Here is a 16,320-nt window from a genome sequence, read left to right on the forward strand (position 1 = left end):
TGTGATCTTCGGCTCCGTTTTGGTCTCTAATAATTTCTATAAATAATTGACTTCCTTGACCTTGGTCTGTATCTACTCTATTCCAGCGGCACTGCAGAAGCTAAGGAAAATTTACCACTCTTCTATCAAACCCTTGGAACTTTCTTACAAATACAACGAGCTGAGACAGTATGAGATCACAGGTGAGCGGGTCCTTATTGTGTGTGCCATGAATACGGTATATACAGGCAGCAGACTAGACACACCAGAGTAAAGGAAGGAACCCCACTCGATGTAATACTTGATATGTCAATGATATTATTGGAATCTGTGAACCGAGGACGCTTAAAGGGAACTTGTCACATGACAAATCTGCAGGCGGCATGTCATAGAGCAGGGGGAGCTGAGCAGATTGATATACAGTCCTATGAAAAAGTTTGGGCACCCCTATTAATCTTAATCATTTTTAGTTCTAAATATTTTGGTATTTGCAACAGCCATTTCAGTTTGATATATCTAATAACTGATGGACACAGTAATATTTCAGGATTGAAATGAGGTTTATTGTACTAACAGAAAATGTGCAATATGCATTAAACCAAAATTTGACCGGTGCAAAAGTATGGGCACCTCAACAGAAAAGTGACATTAATATTTAGTAGATCCTCCTTTTGCAAAGATAACAGCCTCTAGTCGCTTCCTGTAGCTTTTAATCAGTTCCTGGATCCTGGATAAAGGTATTTTGGACAAACAATTCAAGTTCAGTTAAGTTAGATGGTCGCCGAGCATGGACAGCCCGCTTCAAATCATCCCACAGATGTTCAATGATATTCAGGTCTGGGGACTGGGATGGCCATTCCAGAACATTGTAATTGTTCCTCTGCATGAATGCCTGAGGATTTGGAGCGGTGTTTTGGATCATTGTCTTGCTGAAATATCCATCCCCGGCGTAACTTCAACTTCGTCACTGATTCTTGAACATTATTCTCAAGAATCTGCTGATACTGAGTGGAATCCATGCGACCCTCAACTTTAACAAGATTCCCGATGCCGGCATTGGCCACACAGCCCCAAAGCATGATGGAACCTCCACCAAATTTTACAGTGGGTAGCATGTGTTTTTCTTGGAATGCTGTTTCTTTTTGGACGCCATGCATAACGCCTTTTTTTATAACCAAACAACTCAATTTTTGTTTCCAAAATGAAGCTGCCTTGTCCAAATGTGCTTTTTCATACCTCAGGCAACTCTATTTGTGGCGTACGTGCAGAAACGGCTTCTTTCTCATCACTCTCCCATACAGCTTCTATTTGTGCAAAGTGCGCTGTATAGTTGACCGATGCACAGTGACACCATCTGCAGCAAGATGATGCTGCAGCTCTTTGGAGGTGGTCTGTGGATTGTCCTTGACTGTTCTCACCATTCTTCTTCTCTGCCTTTCTGATATTTTTCTTGGCCTGCCACTTCTGGGCTTAACAAGAACTGTCCCTGTGGTCTTCCATTTCCTTACTATGTTCCTCACAGTGGAAACTGACAGGTTAAATCTCTGAGACAACTTTTTGTATCCTTCCCCTGAACAACTATGTTGAACAATCTTTGTTTTCAGATCATTTGAGAGCGGGCTGTCCATGTTCGGCGACCATCAAACTTAACTGAACTTGAATTGTTTTGTAGAAAGAAATGGTCCAAAATACCTTCATCCAGGATCCAGGAACTGATTAAAAGCTACAGGAAGCGACTAGAGGCTGTTATCTTTGCAAAAGGAGGATGTACTAAATATTAATGTCACTTTTCTGTTGAGGTGCCCATATTTTTGCACCGGTCAAATTTTGGTTTAATGCATATTGCGCATTTTCTGTTAGTACAATAAACCTCATTTCAATCCTGAAATATTACTGTGTCCATCAGTTATTAGATATATCAAACTGAAATGGCTGCTGCAAACACCAAAATATTTAGAACTAAAAATGATTAAGATTAATAGGGGTGCCCAAACTTTTTCATAGGACTGTATAGGTTTGTGGGAATGGATTCAGTATAGCCTGTCATTTATCCATTGAAGTCTCTGCTCTTTTATATTATATAGTCCAGGAGGCGGTCCCATCCTTACAGTGCATACAGACATAGCTGTCAATCACTATAGGCCCACCTCCTGGACTTCTTGCCATAGAAAAAAACGAACATTTCAATGGATATACTGAATTTTCCCCCCCACATAATGATATATCAATCTACTCGGCTCCTCCTGCTCTATAATACACCGCCTGCACATTGTGCTGCATTTTCCATGTGGCAGGTTCCTCTTAAAGTACTAAAATCTGAGCCATGGTGTCAGCAGAGCACCATCTCCTAATAACAATGTTTCCATCATGTGGTTCAGTGTTGTCAAAGGGACAAATCTACATCTACATTTTAAAAGGATTACTCAGGATTAGCATGGTTTTATTAAACCCATAACAATGCTGCTTTAAAGAGAACCTTTCACCACTTCCAACAAATCAAGTCTTTGCTTCCTTTAATAGGCGCTGCTCCACTGATTCCGGCGCAGTTGGAATTTTTTCTCTAGCCCTCACCATTCCTGAGCAATCAGTGGAGTTAGTTTTAGCACAATAATACTGTCAGGTGGGCGGTCCTTGTCTTTCCGATGCAGTCTAGGACCACCCAGCTGACAGTAGAAAGCATAATTGCACTAAAAATATCAGATATGATTGCTCGGGAACGGTGTGGGCTAGAGAAAAAATTCCAATTGCGCCGGAATCAGCGGAGCAGCGCCTATTGATATAGGCATAGAAGAGGAGTGGGTGGAGATGGTGATAGGTTCTCTTTAATGGATATTAAAATTTTGTTCTGGGTCCCCACTGGCAGAACCCCATATCCACATGTTAGCAATACTCTGCAGATGATGTCACATCCAACAGTCAACTGACTTAGACAACTCTATAGATCTCCTCCATGTCCTCAAGACTACACTAGACCACCAGGACACTGCACGTAATGCTTATATTAGGCCTGTACGTTATATGGCTGATAACTCATCACATGGGTTTGGATATTAAACGGAAATCCTAATAGGAACAATGAAAAATTTACCCCGGTGTATATGTAGTTTCCATTCGGCTTTCACATTTATTGCTCAAACTAATAATATACAACGCTAAGAAACTGCACTAATATATAACATATAATAACGTGCAAGGGCAGAGTCCCTATCCATAGTGTATTGGTTGATGTACATAGTGGGTTTGGTCAAATTCCATTAGATATCTAGTCAGTCTGTACATGGGGTATTTGTGTGTACCTCTGTTTACTGCCACCAGATATCTCAGATAGGAGACAGCAGGTGTATACCTCTCTTTTATTCCTCACCCAGCACCCCAAGTCTGCATGTCTGCATGCTTACATACTGCCCCCTGCATACTGACATATATATAAGTGCATGGAACCATGGGGGTGGAAATGTAGCATTTGCAACATCACCTTGGTGCCTGAGGGAACCCAAAGGACCCTCTGCTAAATAAGAAAACACTGGTATTATAAATGTCACTTTGAAGAATTCTTCAAATATTTTTTACCATGTGTCAGTGGTTTCTGCAAGTAAGGTTTGATTCACATCTGCACATGGGTTTCCCGTGACCCCCCCTGAACAGAAACCTAGTCCGCATAAAAAAGCGGTTACCTTAGGAAACCCACGGATCCCATAGACTATAATAAGGTCCATGTGGTTTCCGCTCGGTTTCTGCACGAAAAATGCAGAGAGAAAAGTGTTGCTTGCAGCGCTTTTCTCTGCACATTTTTCATGCAGAGAGCAGAACAAAATCCCCAAATGCAGATGTGAACTAGGCCTAAGAAAGTTTGCATTGTGTTTCAGGTGTCAATCTTCATTAGGTAATTTATTTTGAGATCCCCAATATTCAGCTTGTAACCTGTTCCTAGTTTCAGACTTTTCACATACTGTATATATACAGTATTTAACATATGCTGAGCATGAAGTCTAGGATGTTTCTCCTTTTACTAGCGCTCATGTAGTAGAATAGTTTCATTCCTGCACTGATTTCCCCTTCTACAGAGAGAAGTTTGTTATTTCCCTCTTCCTCCTCTTCAGAGTCTGCTGTGTGTTCTCCTTCTCTCTCTACACTGATACACAGTCTGTGTTATGTGCTGTGAGTGCTCCCTCTCTCTCTACACTGATACACAGTCTGTGTTATGTGCTGTGGGTGCTCCCTCTCTCTACACTGATACACAGTTTGTGTTATGTGCTGTGGGTGCTCCCTCTCTCTACACACTGATACACAGTCTGTGTTATGTGCTGTGGGTGCTCCTTCTCTCTCTACACTGATACACAGTCTTTGTGATCTGCTCTGGGTGTTCCCTCTCTCTACACTAATACACAGGCTTTGTGATCTGATGTGAATGCTTCCTCTCACTAAATTATGTGGATAACGTCCATCCTTAGGGAGAGACCACCTTTTCAGGTGTGTGGAGACTCCAAACACCTGAAAAGGTGGTCTCTCCCTAAGGATGGACGTTATCCCCATAATCTGGTCTCTCAGCCTCTCCCTTCTACCAAATCAATTCTCCCTAGGCTGCACTGATGAAGTCCAACCAGACAGAAACGGTGAAGTCCGTAGCTGAGAAATTGATTTGGTTATAACCCCGCATTATGCAGTAAAGACTTCTGGGAAAGTTGGGCATGATGTTCAGGGTGCTTCCCATAGAGGGCAGCATAACAGAGGCACTGTCTCCCTGTTTACATCTTGGGAGAAAGATTTGCATATTCCTCCCATGTTCTCTCTCACTAAGTCTATTTAATTTACTGTGGGTGCTCCCTCTTTTGCTACACTGATACATAGCCTGTGTGATGTGATGTGTTTCCCTCTCTCTCTACACTGATACACAGTCTGTGTGATCTGCTCTCTCTCTCTTTCCCCTTATATACAGTCTGTGTGATCTGCTCTCTCTCTTTCCCCTTATATACAGTCTATGTGATCTGCTCTGGGTTCTCCTACTCTCTTTATACTGATATACAGTCTGTGTCATCTGATGTGTGTGTTCCCTCTCTCATGATACATAATCTGTCTATGTGATGTGCTGTGTGTGCTTCCTATCTCTCTCTACACTGATATACAATTTGTATCATGTGCTTTGGGTGCTCCCTCTATCGCTACACTGATACATATTCTTTGTTATTTGATGTGTGTGCTCCCTCTCTCTATATGCACTGGTACACAGTCTGTGCGATCTGCCTTTCCTAAAGATTTTGATGATTACCCTCCTTTAATCTAGTCAGAGATTTCACAATTTCTTATCTCCTACATATCAACACTTATTCTAATTTACATTTACTATAGGAATGAGGTTACATGTGGGAGTATTGCATTTGGCATTCTGAGGATAGCATTGCACCATACCCCTTCTTGCATCTGCCATAGGGCACAGCATTCCCTTGTCTTGTTATTAAATGTTGACATATCGTTTCCCTCCCATCTGCTAACAGCTTATCATGGACGTAGCCTTGCTGACTCGGCTGCAGGTGGGTAAAACTGCCTAAGGTGCCTGTGTCATGCCTGGCCTTTTCAGCTTGTGTGTCTGCTTCCTATAACACAGAGGCCTGAAGTTATCCCATTTGACAGCCATACTCACCTGCTAGCTTGCAAGTAGCTGTGTAATGTATGACCGCCATACCGCTAATAAGTGGCTAACATACAGGCAAGCCGGAGTTATTACTTACTAGTGAATGGGTGTGTTATATAAGCAGCATTCCAAGATAAGATGAGGAGATGGGACCAGACTCTGGCCCTGTACCAGGGGGGTGGGAATATCTCATTGCTATGGAATAAGTCTTTAAATCTGTCCATTGTGACCCAGTGTCAGCGTAGTTGATGGTTTGGAGCAATATCTCTTTGTTTTTTTAACATCTTCTATTACTGAATTTTATGATCAAACACCTTTTTTTGGATTTTTCCAATGCTTGCAAAAAAACAGACTTTTGTCTTGTGTAGCGAGACGTGTGGTTCCTGGGCCTACACGTCAACGTTTAGGACCTATTAACATTATACACCGTGCATTGTGTGGTTTGGAAACTCCATGTTCCAATACCCAAAAAAAACCTCTCTGGAGGAGACAAAATATACATGAATTACAAAAACAGCCCAGTAATTTCAGTGGGAATTGTGCAATACTTCATTTTGCCTTCGGAGGCACTGCAGGGAAATCAAACTGCAAGATCCCCTGGTGATAAGCTAACAAAACAAATTGGTCATCCTTTTTCAAAATCTGCCGAAGTGTGTGTGTTTTGGATAATTTCATCTTAAATCTAATGCCCATATTTTATCATTGGCTTCTTCTTCTTCTTCTCCATTTCTTATTCGTCATGCTCCTCCTGCTCAAAATCCATAATAAACTTATTATAGTTCATGTCTTTGTCTTTCACAGATGGTGAGATCACTTCTAAACCAATGGTGTTGTTTTTGGGACCGTGGAGTGTTGGTAAATCCACCATGATCAACTACCTCTTGGGGTTGGATGAAAGCCCCCATCAACTGTATACAGGTAATGATGGAGTCATCTTCAAGACATACATGGATTTCCAGGGTGTCCTATATAAAATAATCTGCTCCTATTTCTAACTCTTTGGTAGGTGCTGAACCCACAACTTCTGAATTTACCGTCCTTATGCATGGGCCAAAGCTGAAGACCATTGAGGGCATTGTGATGGCTGCTGATAGTGCTCGTTCCTTCTCTCCACTGGAGAAATTTGGGCAGAACTTTTTGGAGAAGCTTATTGGCATTGAGATTCCACATAAACTCTTGGAAAGAGTGACATTAGTAGATACCCCTGGAATCATTGAGAACCGGAAGCAACAAGAAAGAGGTTTGTACGATGACAATAGACCTTGAGCATTTCATGGAGCTTCATCATCTTATTGAGATACAACAAAGGCCTCTTATCCAGCCAAGCCCTAAAACATATGGGTGTCTCTTACTTTAGGTGGAGACTTTGGTTTGGCATCAAGGGTAGCTAGCTATTGGTGGTATTAGAGAAACAAATTTCTTCCCTCTGGAGGAGACTTAATACCTTCTCCCAAGGAGCATTGCCTACAAGACTCCAGATGCCAGTTGTCATCTCCACAAGGTGTAACGGTATCTGAGGAGTAATACAATTCTAAATAATTAATTTTGTAATTTTCCTTCACAGGTTATCCATTCAATGACGTGTGCCAGTGGTTCATTGACCGAGCTGATCTCATTTTTGTCGTATTTGACCCCACCAAACTGGATGTGGGTCTGGAGTTGGAGATGCTCTTCAGACAGTTGAAGGGACGTGAGTCTCAGATCCGTATCATCCTAAACAAAGCTGATAGTTTGGCTACTCAAGAACTTATGAGGGTGTATGGTGCACTCTTCTGGAGTCTGGCACCTCTCATCAATGTGACCGAGCCACCGAGAGTCTATGTTAGCTCTTTCTGGGAAGAAGATTATCATCCAGAAACACACAAGGAGCTATTCCTCAAAGAAGAAATTTCCCTTCTAGAAGATCTCACACAAGTCATCGAGAACAGACTTGAAAACAAGATTGCCTTCATTCGTCAGCACGCTATCAGAGTTCGTATTCACGCTTTGCTGGTTGACCGATACCTTCATACCTACAAGGACAAGATGACATTCTTTAGTGACGGAGAACTTGTGTTCAAGGACATAGTAGAGGACCCCGATAAATTCTTTATCTTCAAGTCCATCTTGGCTAAAACCAATGTCAGCAAATTTGACCTCCCCAACCGTGAAGCCTACAAAGATTTCTTTGGAGTAAACCCCATTACAAGCTTCAAGCTTCTGTCCAACCAATGCTCTTACATGGGTGGTTGCCTCATTGAGAAGATTGAGAAAGCCATAACACATGAGCTTCCAGATCTCCTCGGCAGCATCGGCAAAAAGCCTTCAAATCTCAACTGTGATGTGACCGGTTGTGGAGAAGCACCAAAGAACCGTTATAAAAAACATTAACTTATCTCAAACCTAACCCCTTCTCATATTTAATAAAAGTAAAATAAAAAAAAAAAACAGCCATATAAAGGTCTTGCGATCTTTTGGTGATGGACATGGCCTGCCTTTGAAACCGTTGCAAGCTATCCTACTTACAGTATGTCGTCAAGGTGTGTCATAGAGATGATACTCAACACGATCCTTCGGTCCTAGAGGGACTGGTGGTTACTCTGGTGCTGAAGGAAGGGAAATGTGTTAGACCACCAATGGAGCCTTCCCATAGAATTGATAAGATTTTGTTTGAGATAATATTGCAGAGAACTGCTCTTCCACCCTTACTCTGTCTCTTGCTACAAGAGTTCTTCTCTTCTCATGTTATAACTTCATGGTCCTAGAGAAGAAGAAAGAGACCTGGAATAAGGCTTACAAGGAATTTCAGTTCACTGCAAACTCTCTGATGTGTGTTATGATAATTTGTCTTGTAATGTTGTGAGGTGGTAGCCATGTTAATTTTGTGTAGGAAGTAGATAGAGATACCTTATAGTGTATCCTTTTATTGGACTTGTAAACTCCATCATCGACCCTCACACCCAAGACCATAGTAGTTGGACCATTGATCCATTGCATGTGATATTGGTGGTAAGGTCAGGTGTTCCACCTCGTAAGGGCTACCTAACACTAGTCGCACCTGACCATTGTCCATACCATTGAAGAAGAGGCTCTGATATGTTTAGAATCTAATCCCTGTCCTCACCCAGACAAGATGTAGGGATCATACCAATGGGGTAGCCAATAATCTTCTGAAATATTGTATAACATTACGTTGATCATGGCAATACCTGAAATGACGGCAAGTACTTATTTTATATTGTCTTGACTATTCTTTGGAATATGTGCCGTAGAGGAGTCTTGGTTTTACCAATGTATAGTATTTGATACATGTTTTACTTTTTGCCAATCTGGTTATACACCAATCCATATGATATTTTATCAAGAATTCAATAAACATCACAACAGTGTTGACTTCTTCAGATCTCCTTAGAAAGTTCAGTCTTCGTGATCCCATTGAAAATGGACAACCCCAAGCTTTAAGTTAGGAGCTTCTCCATAGGTGGTTGCCGGCATCTGCTTCCAGTTACAGGTATTTCGTTAAACCAGCTCTGCCAATCCAGATGCACCAGGAGTCTGTTTTCTAGGAAAATAAACATATAGATGTGCAGAATTCCAATGTCAAATACCAGGAGGCCCTAAGCTAGACAGAAAGAAAAACAGAAAGGAAAGGAAAAGTGTTGTTATGTAGGACGTGTCTTCTTCACACACAAGGAGCATCCATTTTGTGATCTCTTTGAGCCAGGACCATCAAAAAAAACCCCTCATTTTTATGCTCCATATGTTCTGTTCAGAATACCCATTTTTTGACCCAAGTGGAGAAAGCACTGACAAAGAGTGTCTCTCGCTTTGGAAGACCCGACCTGTCCTGCATTTCACAGATTGCCTATTGATTTGAATAACAACGGTGTAATACCTAATTTCTCCTGCGGGGATGCTGTAGAGAAATTGAATAGTCTCATCCAGATTTCTTCATAGAATATAGATGGTTGCTGACAATTCCTGCAGAAGTACCTCTTGTTATCAGTTGTCAAATCTTAAGAATAGGGTTTTTCCAAACCTGGCAGGGGTATGTGTGGCTAATAAGCACTAAAGTAGATATAGGGCCACACTGCCTTGAGAGATTAAGATACAGGACTAACACCACAAGCTATTTTTTTCACCCTTAGCTATTTCTCAATGCCATTGAGATGCCATTGGCTAAGACTACAAAATGGCTGCCTCCATATTGTGTGAGTGACAGGTACGCTGTAAGGAATGATGAATTATTAGAGCAGAAGTGAAGAATTTTCCAGCACATAATAGTGTTTGTAGTCATTATGGAGACTTTTAGTACTTTGGTCTATGGTTACTATGATGCCTAACCCCACTACAATAAGGGAATGCACCGATTTTTGTAGAATATGTGCCGATGTTTTTTACCTCTAGTATTGGCACTGTCGGACTGAAGTTCCTAGGGTCCACCAGATAAAATAATTCTAGGGCCCACCCTCCAGCAACCCCTAGGAAATAAACCATAGCACCCTCCAAATTTGGTCTTTTTGCTGGACCATTATTGGCTTAGAGCCTGGGCCCACTGGAGGTTCCTCTGGTACTCTAGTGGGCCATTCCAACACTAAGCATTGGGCATTGACTACCTGTTTAGGTGGCCATCTTCTTAGTAGTCATTGGCTCTACCGTACACTGCCTCTCTGTGCCGCACAGACTTGTTTTGGTCTCTCCTTTAAGGCAGCAGGAGGTAAAACCATAAAAGACTAAAAAAGGGAATGTGAAGGAATAAGAAAGGTTATCGGTGATTAAGGAAGGCTTATGTTGTACCAAATATGTTATATTGAGTATGTTATGAGCTAGTGGACTCCATATTGGATTTTGAGCTACGGCCGCCATCTTGAATCCATGCACTGATCACACTTTCTGATCTTAAGGGGTTAATGTAGGTTGCAGTTGGCTTCCACAGCAGGTGCCTTCTCCTTGGTCCAAGTAATATAGATGTTCCATTTTCTTTTCTACCACAAGCCCTCCTTTCAGTCTGTCATTACCGTCCTGTGAACGGACCCTCCTCTTGACGTACAATAAAAATGTTTGTGCTTGTCAACAACAGACTCACTGTGATCTCCTTCTTTTATCAGACAATGGCGGTTTTGTTTTCCTGCAAAATACACTACGGGCACTTCTTGTTTCAAGGGAAACGATCGATCAAATTGAAGGGGAGTTTTTCTAAAAGAACGCTTTGTACGGCTCGCCAATAAATTTGCAAAAAAGTTTGATACATTGAAAAAAGAAATAGAGATTTAATAGCAGGAGAACATATTTTACCAGGGGACAAATTATCTATTTTGTTCCTTGGCTTGAACTCCAAAGTGATGTACTTGTGGTGGACCTGAATGTTTGGGAGTAGAGCAAGGTCACATCGACTTAAGCAGCGGGAAGAAAATGTTCTGATCTGATCAACAGATTAGTTTTCTCCCTGATATCGGTAAACATTAGGGTCGCCATTTTGGACACTACGTTCTTAGCTAAAACCCAGGAACCAAGAGACACGGTCAACCATCTATTCTGAACACCACCATGTCTACCATCAGAACCTTCTTAGGTAAGGAAACCAACCAGTCTTGGGTCTTTCCACTTGAGCTAAAAGGATACCTAATGGTGCAAAACATTTCCCAATTCCCTGCCCCTCTGGTCTTGACACTGCTAACATTTGGAGTTGTCCACTCAATTGTTGGTTGAAGTGGGTCACCATTTTGGTTATAGATGAGCTGAGAAGACATCTCCAAGAAATTCCAACAAGAAGTACCTATTAGGAAGTATAACAGGTTCCAGGGTCTGACAGGGTTCCAGTCAGTGTTAGAACCGGACCGTCTGTGTATTTTGCTACGACCCCCACATTTACACCCCTGGAAAAAAAAACATAAGACACTATCACAGCCTTAGACTAAGGTTAGATTGACTGGACAGTCTTGGAATCCACATATGAAATCTATAGGGCATTTGGATATATAAGCAAAGTATTTTGTGATGTATCACCTATCTTCCAGGAGCTTCCACTCAACAGATGTAGAACGTTGGTATTTAGTTGTAGACTTTACCAATTATACCATCCCGTTGCTTATCAGGACAACCCCAGCCACACATTGACTAACAAACTAAGGTTTTCTGCTGTGGTGTTGGTTAGTACAGAATACCAGTGGTAGGTGCTTCAGGTCACCTTGCTCCAGTGATCTCTTGGTCTGAGTCCTTCCCTCCACCAGTGTCCTCCCCCAGTAGTGGCTGGTGCTTCAGGTCACCTTGCTTCGGTGATCTCTGGGTTTGTGTCCTTCCCTCCACCAGCGTCCTCCACCAGTAGTGGTTGGTGCTTCAGGTCACCTTGCTCCAGTGATCTCTTGGTCCGTGTCCTCCCCTCCACCAGTGTCCTTCACCAGTTCAGTAATTATTTTTTTTTTTATATTCTATTGACATCATGAAAGATCAATTCCAAGATCTAGCTGGTCCACCAAAGTATCTTCTGGTGGCTCCGAGCTCTAACACAACGACGGCCATCGAAGGTCCATCAAACGTCGACCCAATTTGGAATGGTTTTGGATCTACTTCTATGCTTCTAGGGACGGTGCCTACTGGTTTTAGAAGACTGATACTGCCTCCATCTTAGTTTTCCAGACCATGATACTTTATGACAATGTGTTGCATCCAAACTTCTCCTGCCATGGAAAGATCTACTCGGGTTGAGCAAACTTGGAGACACTACAAAAACTTATATATTTACAATGCATTTTCACCCCAAATTTCGTATTTTGATATAGATACATCCCATCCATGTATATATATAATATGGGCTGGAATTGCTCAGGACTCCCCATCCTCTTCCCATAAAACAAGGCTCCGCCACCCTACTGTACAGCTGCTACCAGGCTCCTCCTTTGTAAATAAACCTTTTCTGCTTCAAAGCTCTAAAATAAGACTCCTTGCAGGGGGCAGCTTCCGTCTGGGCAACAGATGGCTAAGAGAACACAGAAGGAATATTCAGCTTTACCGAGGCCACGTCTAAGATTCTGCAGTAATTCTTATCTCATGTTCTGCAATAAGACGAATTTAGGAATTTAGGCCGTGAAGACGAAGGTCACGTAGTCACAGATGGAGAAGGATCCTTCAGACTGGTGCAGGGACGTAAGACATTGTGAAGACGTCTTACATGAAAGAGAGAAATTCTCTATAATTATGGATAATGTGGTGGATTGTCTCTCCCGGCCGATATGGAAAGCTCTATCAATTGCCATAAATGAGCTTCTAAATCCTTAATCTTATTTGGTAAAGTACAGAGGATAATCTGCAAATATTATAAGGATTATGCCCAGAATTGTGGGCCAGAGGGAGGATGGGAATTTTTCATTTTTTATTTCGTGTCCATTTTGAACGTAGATCTCATGTAACATGTTGTCTGTCCAAAGGTAGGGCATCAGTATATGATCTATGGGGGTCCAACACTTGGTCCCGCACAGATCAGCTGTTCTAGCAGTGTCTGGGTACTGGAACAGTGGGTGGAAGTGTGTGCATGCTGCTCCTATTTAAGTAATAGTATTGGCCCATACAATATATAGCAGTAGTAATGGCGATGAGCACTGTCGCTCCTATTACTTGAACACCCCCCATCCACTGCTGTAACTTCCAGCACCCACACACAGCTGGAACAGCTGATCTGTGCAGGGTCTGGGTGCTGAAACCCCACAGATCACATACTGATGACCTATCCAATAGATTTTGGGCAGGGCAAACCCTTTAAGATGTAGCTTGTGCAGGGTTTCCACATCTTTTTGGGTATTGATAATATCTGCAGTATGAGTAATGGTAGAATTGAGTCTACATGTTTCAGATCCAGGGCGTCACTTACCGATCCCGGCCCATGCCTGGATCGGTAAGTAAATAGGACCCGTTAGGGTAATTAAGAAAAAAAATACAGGGGTAGCGGCTGTTACTGGGCCCCTAATGTCCTGTTCCCTGTGGCAGCCGGTACCCCTGCTACCCTGGTAGTTACGCCACTGGGCGCATTCATATGGGGTGCAGTCACAACCGGGCCCTGGAGACTTAGGGGGCCCAGAGTCCTGTCTATAGTATATGATATACATAGCACATGGTAACTGGAACCTGTTACAAATTTTGCATTAAGTTTCGTCTCTGGTATAACTCTTACCCCTGGGAATCCCATTTATTAGTCAGGAGCTTCCACCACAACCAGCAGAGACCCTCTCCCCAATATAGAGGTTCTTGTTGGGACTTAGCAATCACTATCAAGCCCTGGAGCCTCAGGGGCCCAAAAGCCTCTCTACAACCTAAGACATGAGTATTATAGCTGGCACATGCTAAGTGGGGCCCCTTTACACTTTTGCACTGGGGCCCGGGAATTATGATTCTGCACGGTCTCCTGGACAGCTCCATGTTAGATATTTTACGGTGACATCACATCTTCTACGTCGGACAGGGTTGTAGTAAGAGGTGAAACATGTGGCGGTGCAGAGGGTGCTGTCACACCCGGACCCAGGTTATGGTCACATGGTGCAGTCATTCCTAGCTGAAAATTTAGTTTCAGTTCCAAGTTCCGGAAGTAGCAGGACGAGGAGCACGAGGAGGTTTTTGCATTGAATGCAATGGAATATTCCTGCGTGGTATTCGACCCATACGAGTATTCAATCGAATACTACTCGCTCATCTCTATAAGAGACTAGTATTATAAATTGCATATATTCGGCGTTCAGGTCGTGGAACAGATCTAATCGCAGCATGTCACTTATACCTACGTAAACGCCGGCGGTTTCCCCAATTTTTTTGCTGCAGCCCGCTATTTGGGACCTTAGCCTTATGTCCGCTTTTATGATCCTGCCGTTCCATAGTCTGTCCACCAGGGGGTGGTATTTCTCTACCCTGTGCAGAGACACTGATGCAGCAGAGTATTTGCTCCTGACACTCAGCTGAAGGACAAGACGTGGTCTAGGAGCAAAATTATTCTCCCACTGAAAAATAAGGCGATATCTAATAAAAATCCCAAACCTGCGGCAAAAAAATAGCCAAACATATAAGTTAAAGGTCTCCTATGTGAACTGTAGCTAAATGTACCGCATACGCCACTTTCTATAGGTAATGATCCCTATGAACATCTACCTACAGTATATTATGTCCCAGTCTATTGTATCCCATCATATCCAATCCTATTGGGTTCCCGGGATAAGCGGCATCAGATACGACTAGTAGACGCTGATCTCCTTCCATAACTGTATATAGATATGCGTCTACCAGTCGTATCTGACGCCGCTTATCTCCCTCTATAATTGTGACGATATGATTCGGTTAAGCGACTGGCTATTGTCCAGCATGTATTCTTATGACACGCTCAGGGTCTATGGAGAGCGCAAAGGATTACGTGATGGTTGTATTTGATTAAAGGCATCTGTTCAATGTGAGTCCTGCATGTTTGGGTTCAATAGATAAGTGTTGTAGGGCGGAACTGACCGTAATTGTAAACTTAATTATAGCCATAAAACGACCAGAATCCCTTTCACTACTTGTATTATGTGTGTAAATAGCTAGAGTTATTACCAATAGATCAATAAGCAACGTACAGTAACAAGAATAGACCAGAAAAAAACGCAGCGCCATATACTGTATAGTGGCTGTGCTTGGTATTGCAGCTCAGCCCCATTCACTTGCATGGGACTGAGTCGTCGTTGATCTGTAGGGCTCCTAGGCGTCAGATCCCCATCAATCATATATGGTCATCAATACGTAAATACGGTTCCAATTATTGCTGCTATATAATGCAGTCCTTTCCGTGTCCTATCATAACTCTTCTACCTACTTGCTGACACTTTCCAGATTTTATTTCAAGATGCAAAAAGTTAAAAAAACAAAAAAAAAAACAACTGAAAACATCAAAAACGGAATAAAGATCTGTTACAAAGATGTTAAATGTTATATGTAATAACTATATTGTCAACTTAATTTACAGCGGTTTTGGGACATATAATGATGACCCATCCTCCTCCCCTCCCCAGCAATATCTCAAAAGTGTCATTTATGTCATCCTATCTATACGGCTGTGTCATGTGATCACCATGTAGACAGGATGTCAGTGATTCCTGTGTGCAGGGCTTCCTGTGAACTATAGGACTACACCATCAATCAAATTCCTTCTGGTAGCTTTTAGACACCCTCTCTCCTCGCAAAGCTACACCCTCTTTTTTCCTCCATATGTCCTCTATGTATACAGGGTTTCTGAAGATATAATTTTTCCGATATACAATGATTAGCTCTAGAGTTATAATACTTTCCCGATATATACTATCTGTGTATGCTGTATGCATAATCTCCAGTGTATTTCTATGAGATGATATTTCACACTGCTCTCCCCAGATTCATGCAGGCTCTTTATATTATCTGTGCATGCTGTGTGCATAATCTCCGGTGTATTTCTATGAGATGATATTTCACACTGCTCTCCCTAGATTCATGCAGCCTCTTTATATTATCTGTGCATGCTGTGTGCATAATCTCCAGTGTATTTCTATGAGATGATATTTCACACTGCACTCCCTAGATTCATGCAGCCTCTTTATATTATCTGTGCATGCTGTGTGCATAATCTCCAGTGTATTTCTATGAAATGCTGCTTCATACTGCTCTTAGCAGAATCATGCTGCCTTTCTATATTATCTGTGTGTGCTGTGTGCATAATCTCCAGTGTATTTCTATGAAATGCTGCTTCATAC

General features: G+C 42.2%; 1 protein-coding gene across 2 annotated transcripts in view; it reads left to right on the top strand.

The window, feature by feature from the left end:
* SRL (sarcalumenin) overlaps positions 1-10,668 on the top strand; it is a 31,176-nt gene extending 20,508 nt beyond the window's left edge. The window contains exons 4-8 of one of the 2 annotated variants that reach the window (XM_075285063.1): positions 87-182; positions 5,472-5,507; positions 6,410-6,526; positions 6,615-6,848; positions 7,173-10,668. In XM_075285063.1, the coding sequence (XP_075141164.1) occupies positions 87-182; positions 5,472-5,507; positions 6,410-6,526; positions 6,615-6,848; positions 7,173-7,978 (1,289 nt within the window). In that variant the 3' untranslated portion in view covers positions 7,979-10,668. The remainder of the gene's footprint in view (positions 1-86; positions 183-5,471; positions 5,508-6,409; positions 6,527-6,614; positions 6,849-7,172) is intronic. The other variant, XM_075285064.1, reaches the window with a different exon arrangement.
* Positions 10,669-16,320: the final 5,652 nt, after the last annotated feature.

Source organism: Leptodactylus fuscus, chromosome 8, assembly GCF_031893055.1.
Source record: "Leptodactylus fuscus isolate aLepFus1 chromosome 8, aLepFus1.hap2, whole genome shotgun sequence".
NCBI classification, from domain to species: domain Eukaryota; kingdom Metazoa; phylum Chordata; class Amphibia; order Anura; family Leptodactylidae; genus Leptodactylus; species Leptodactylus fuscus.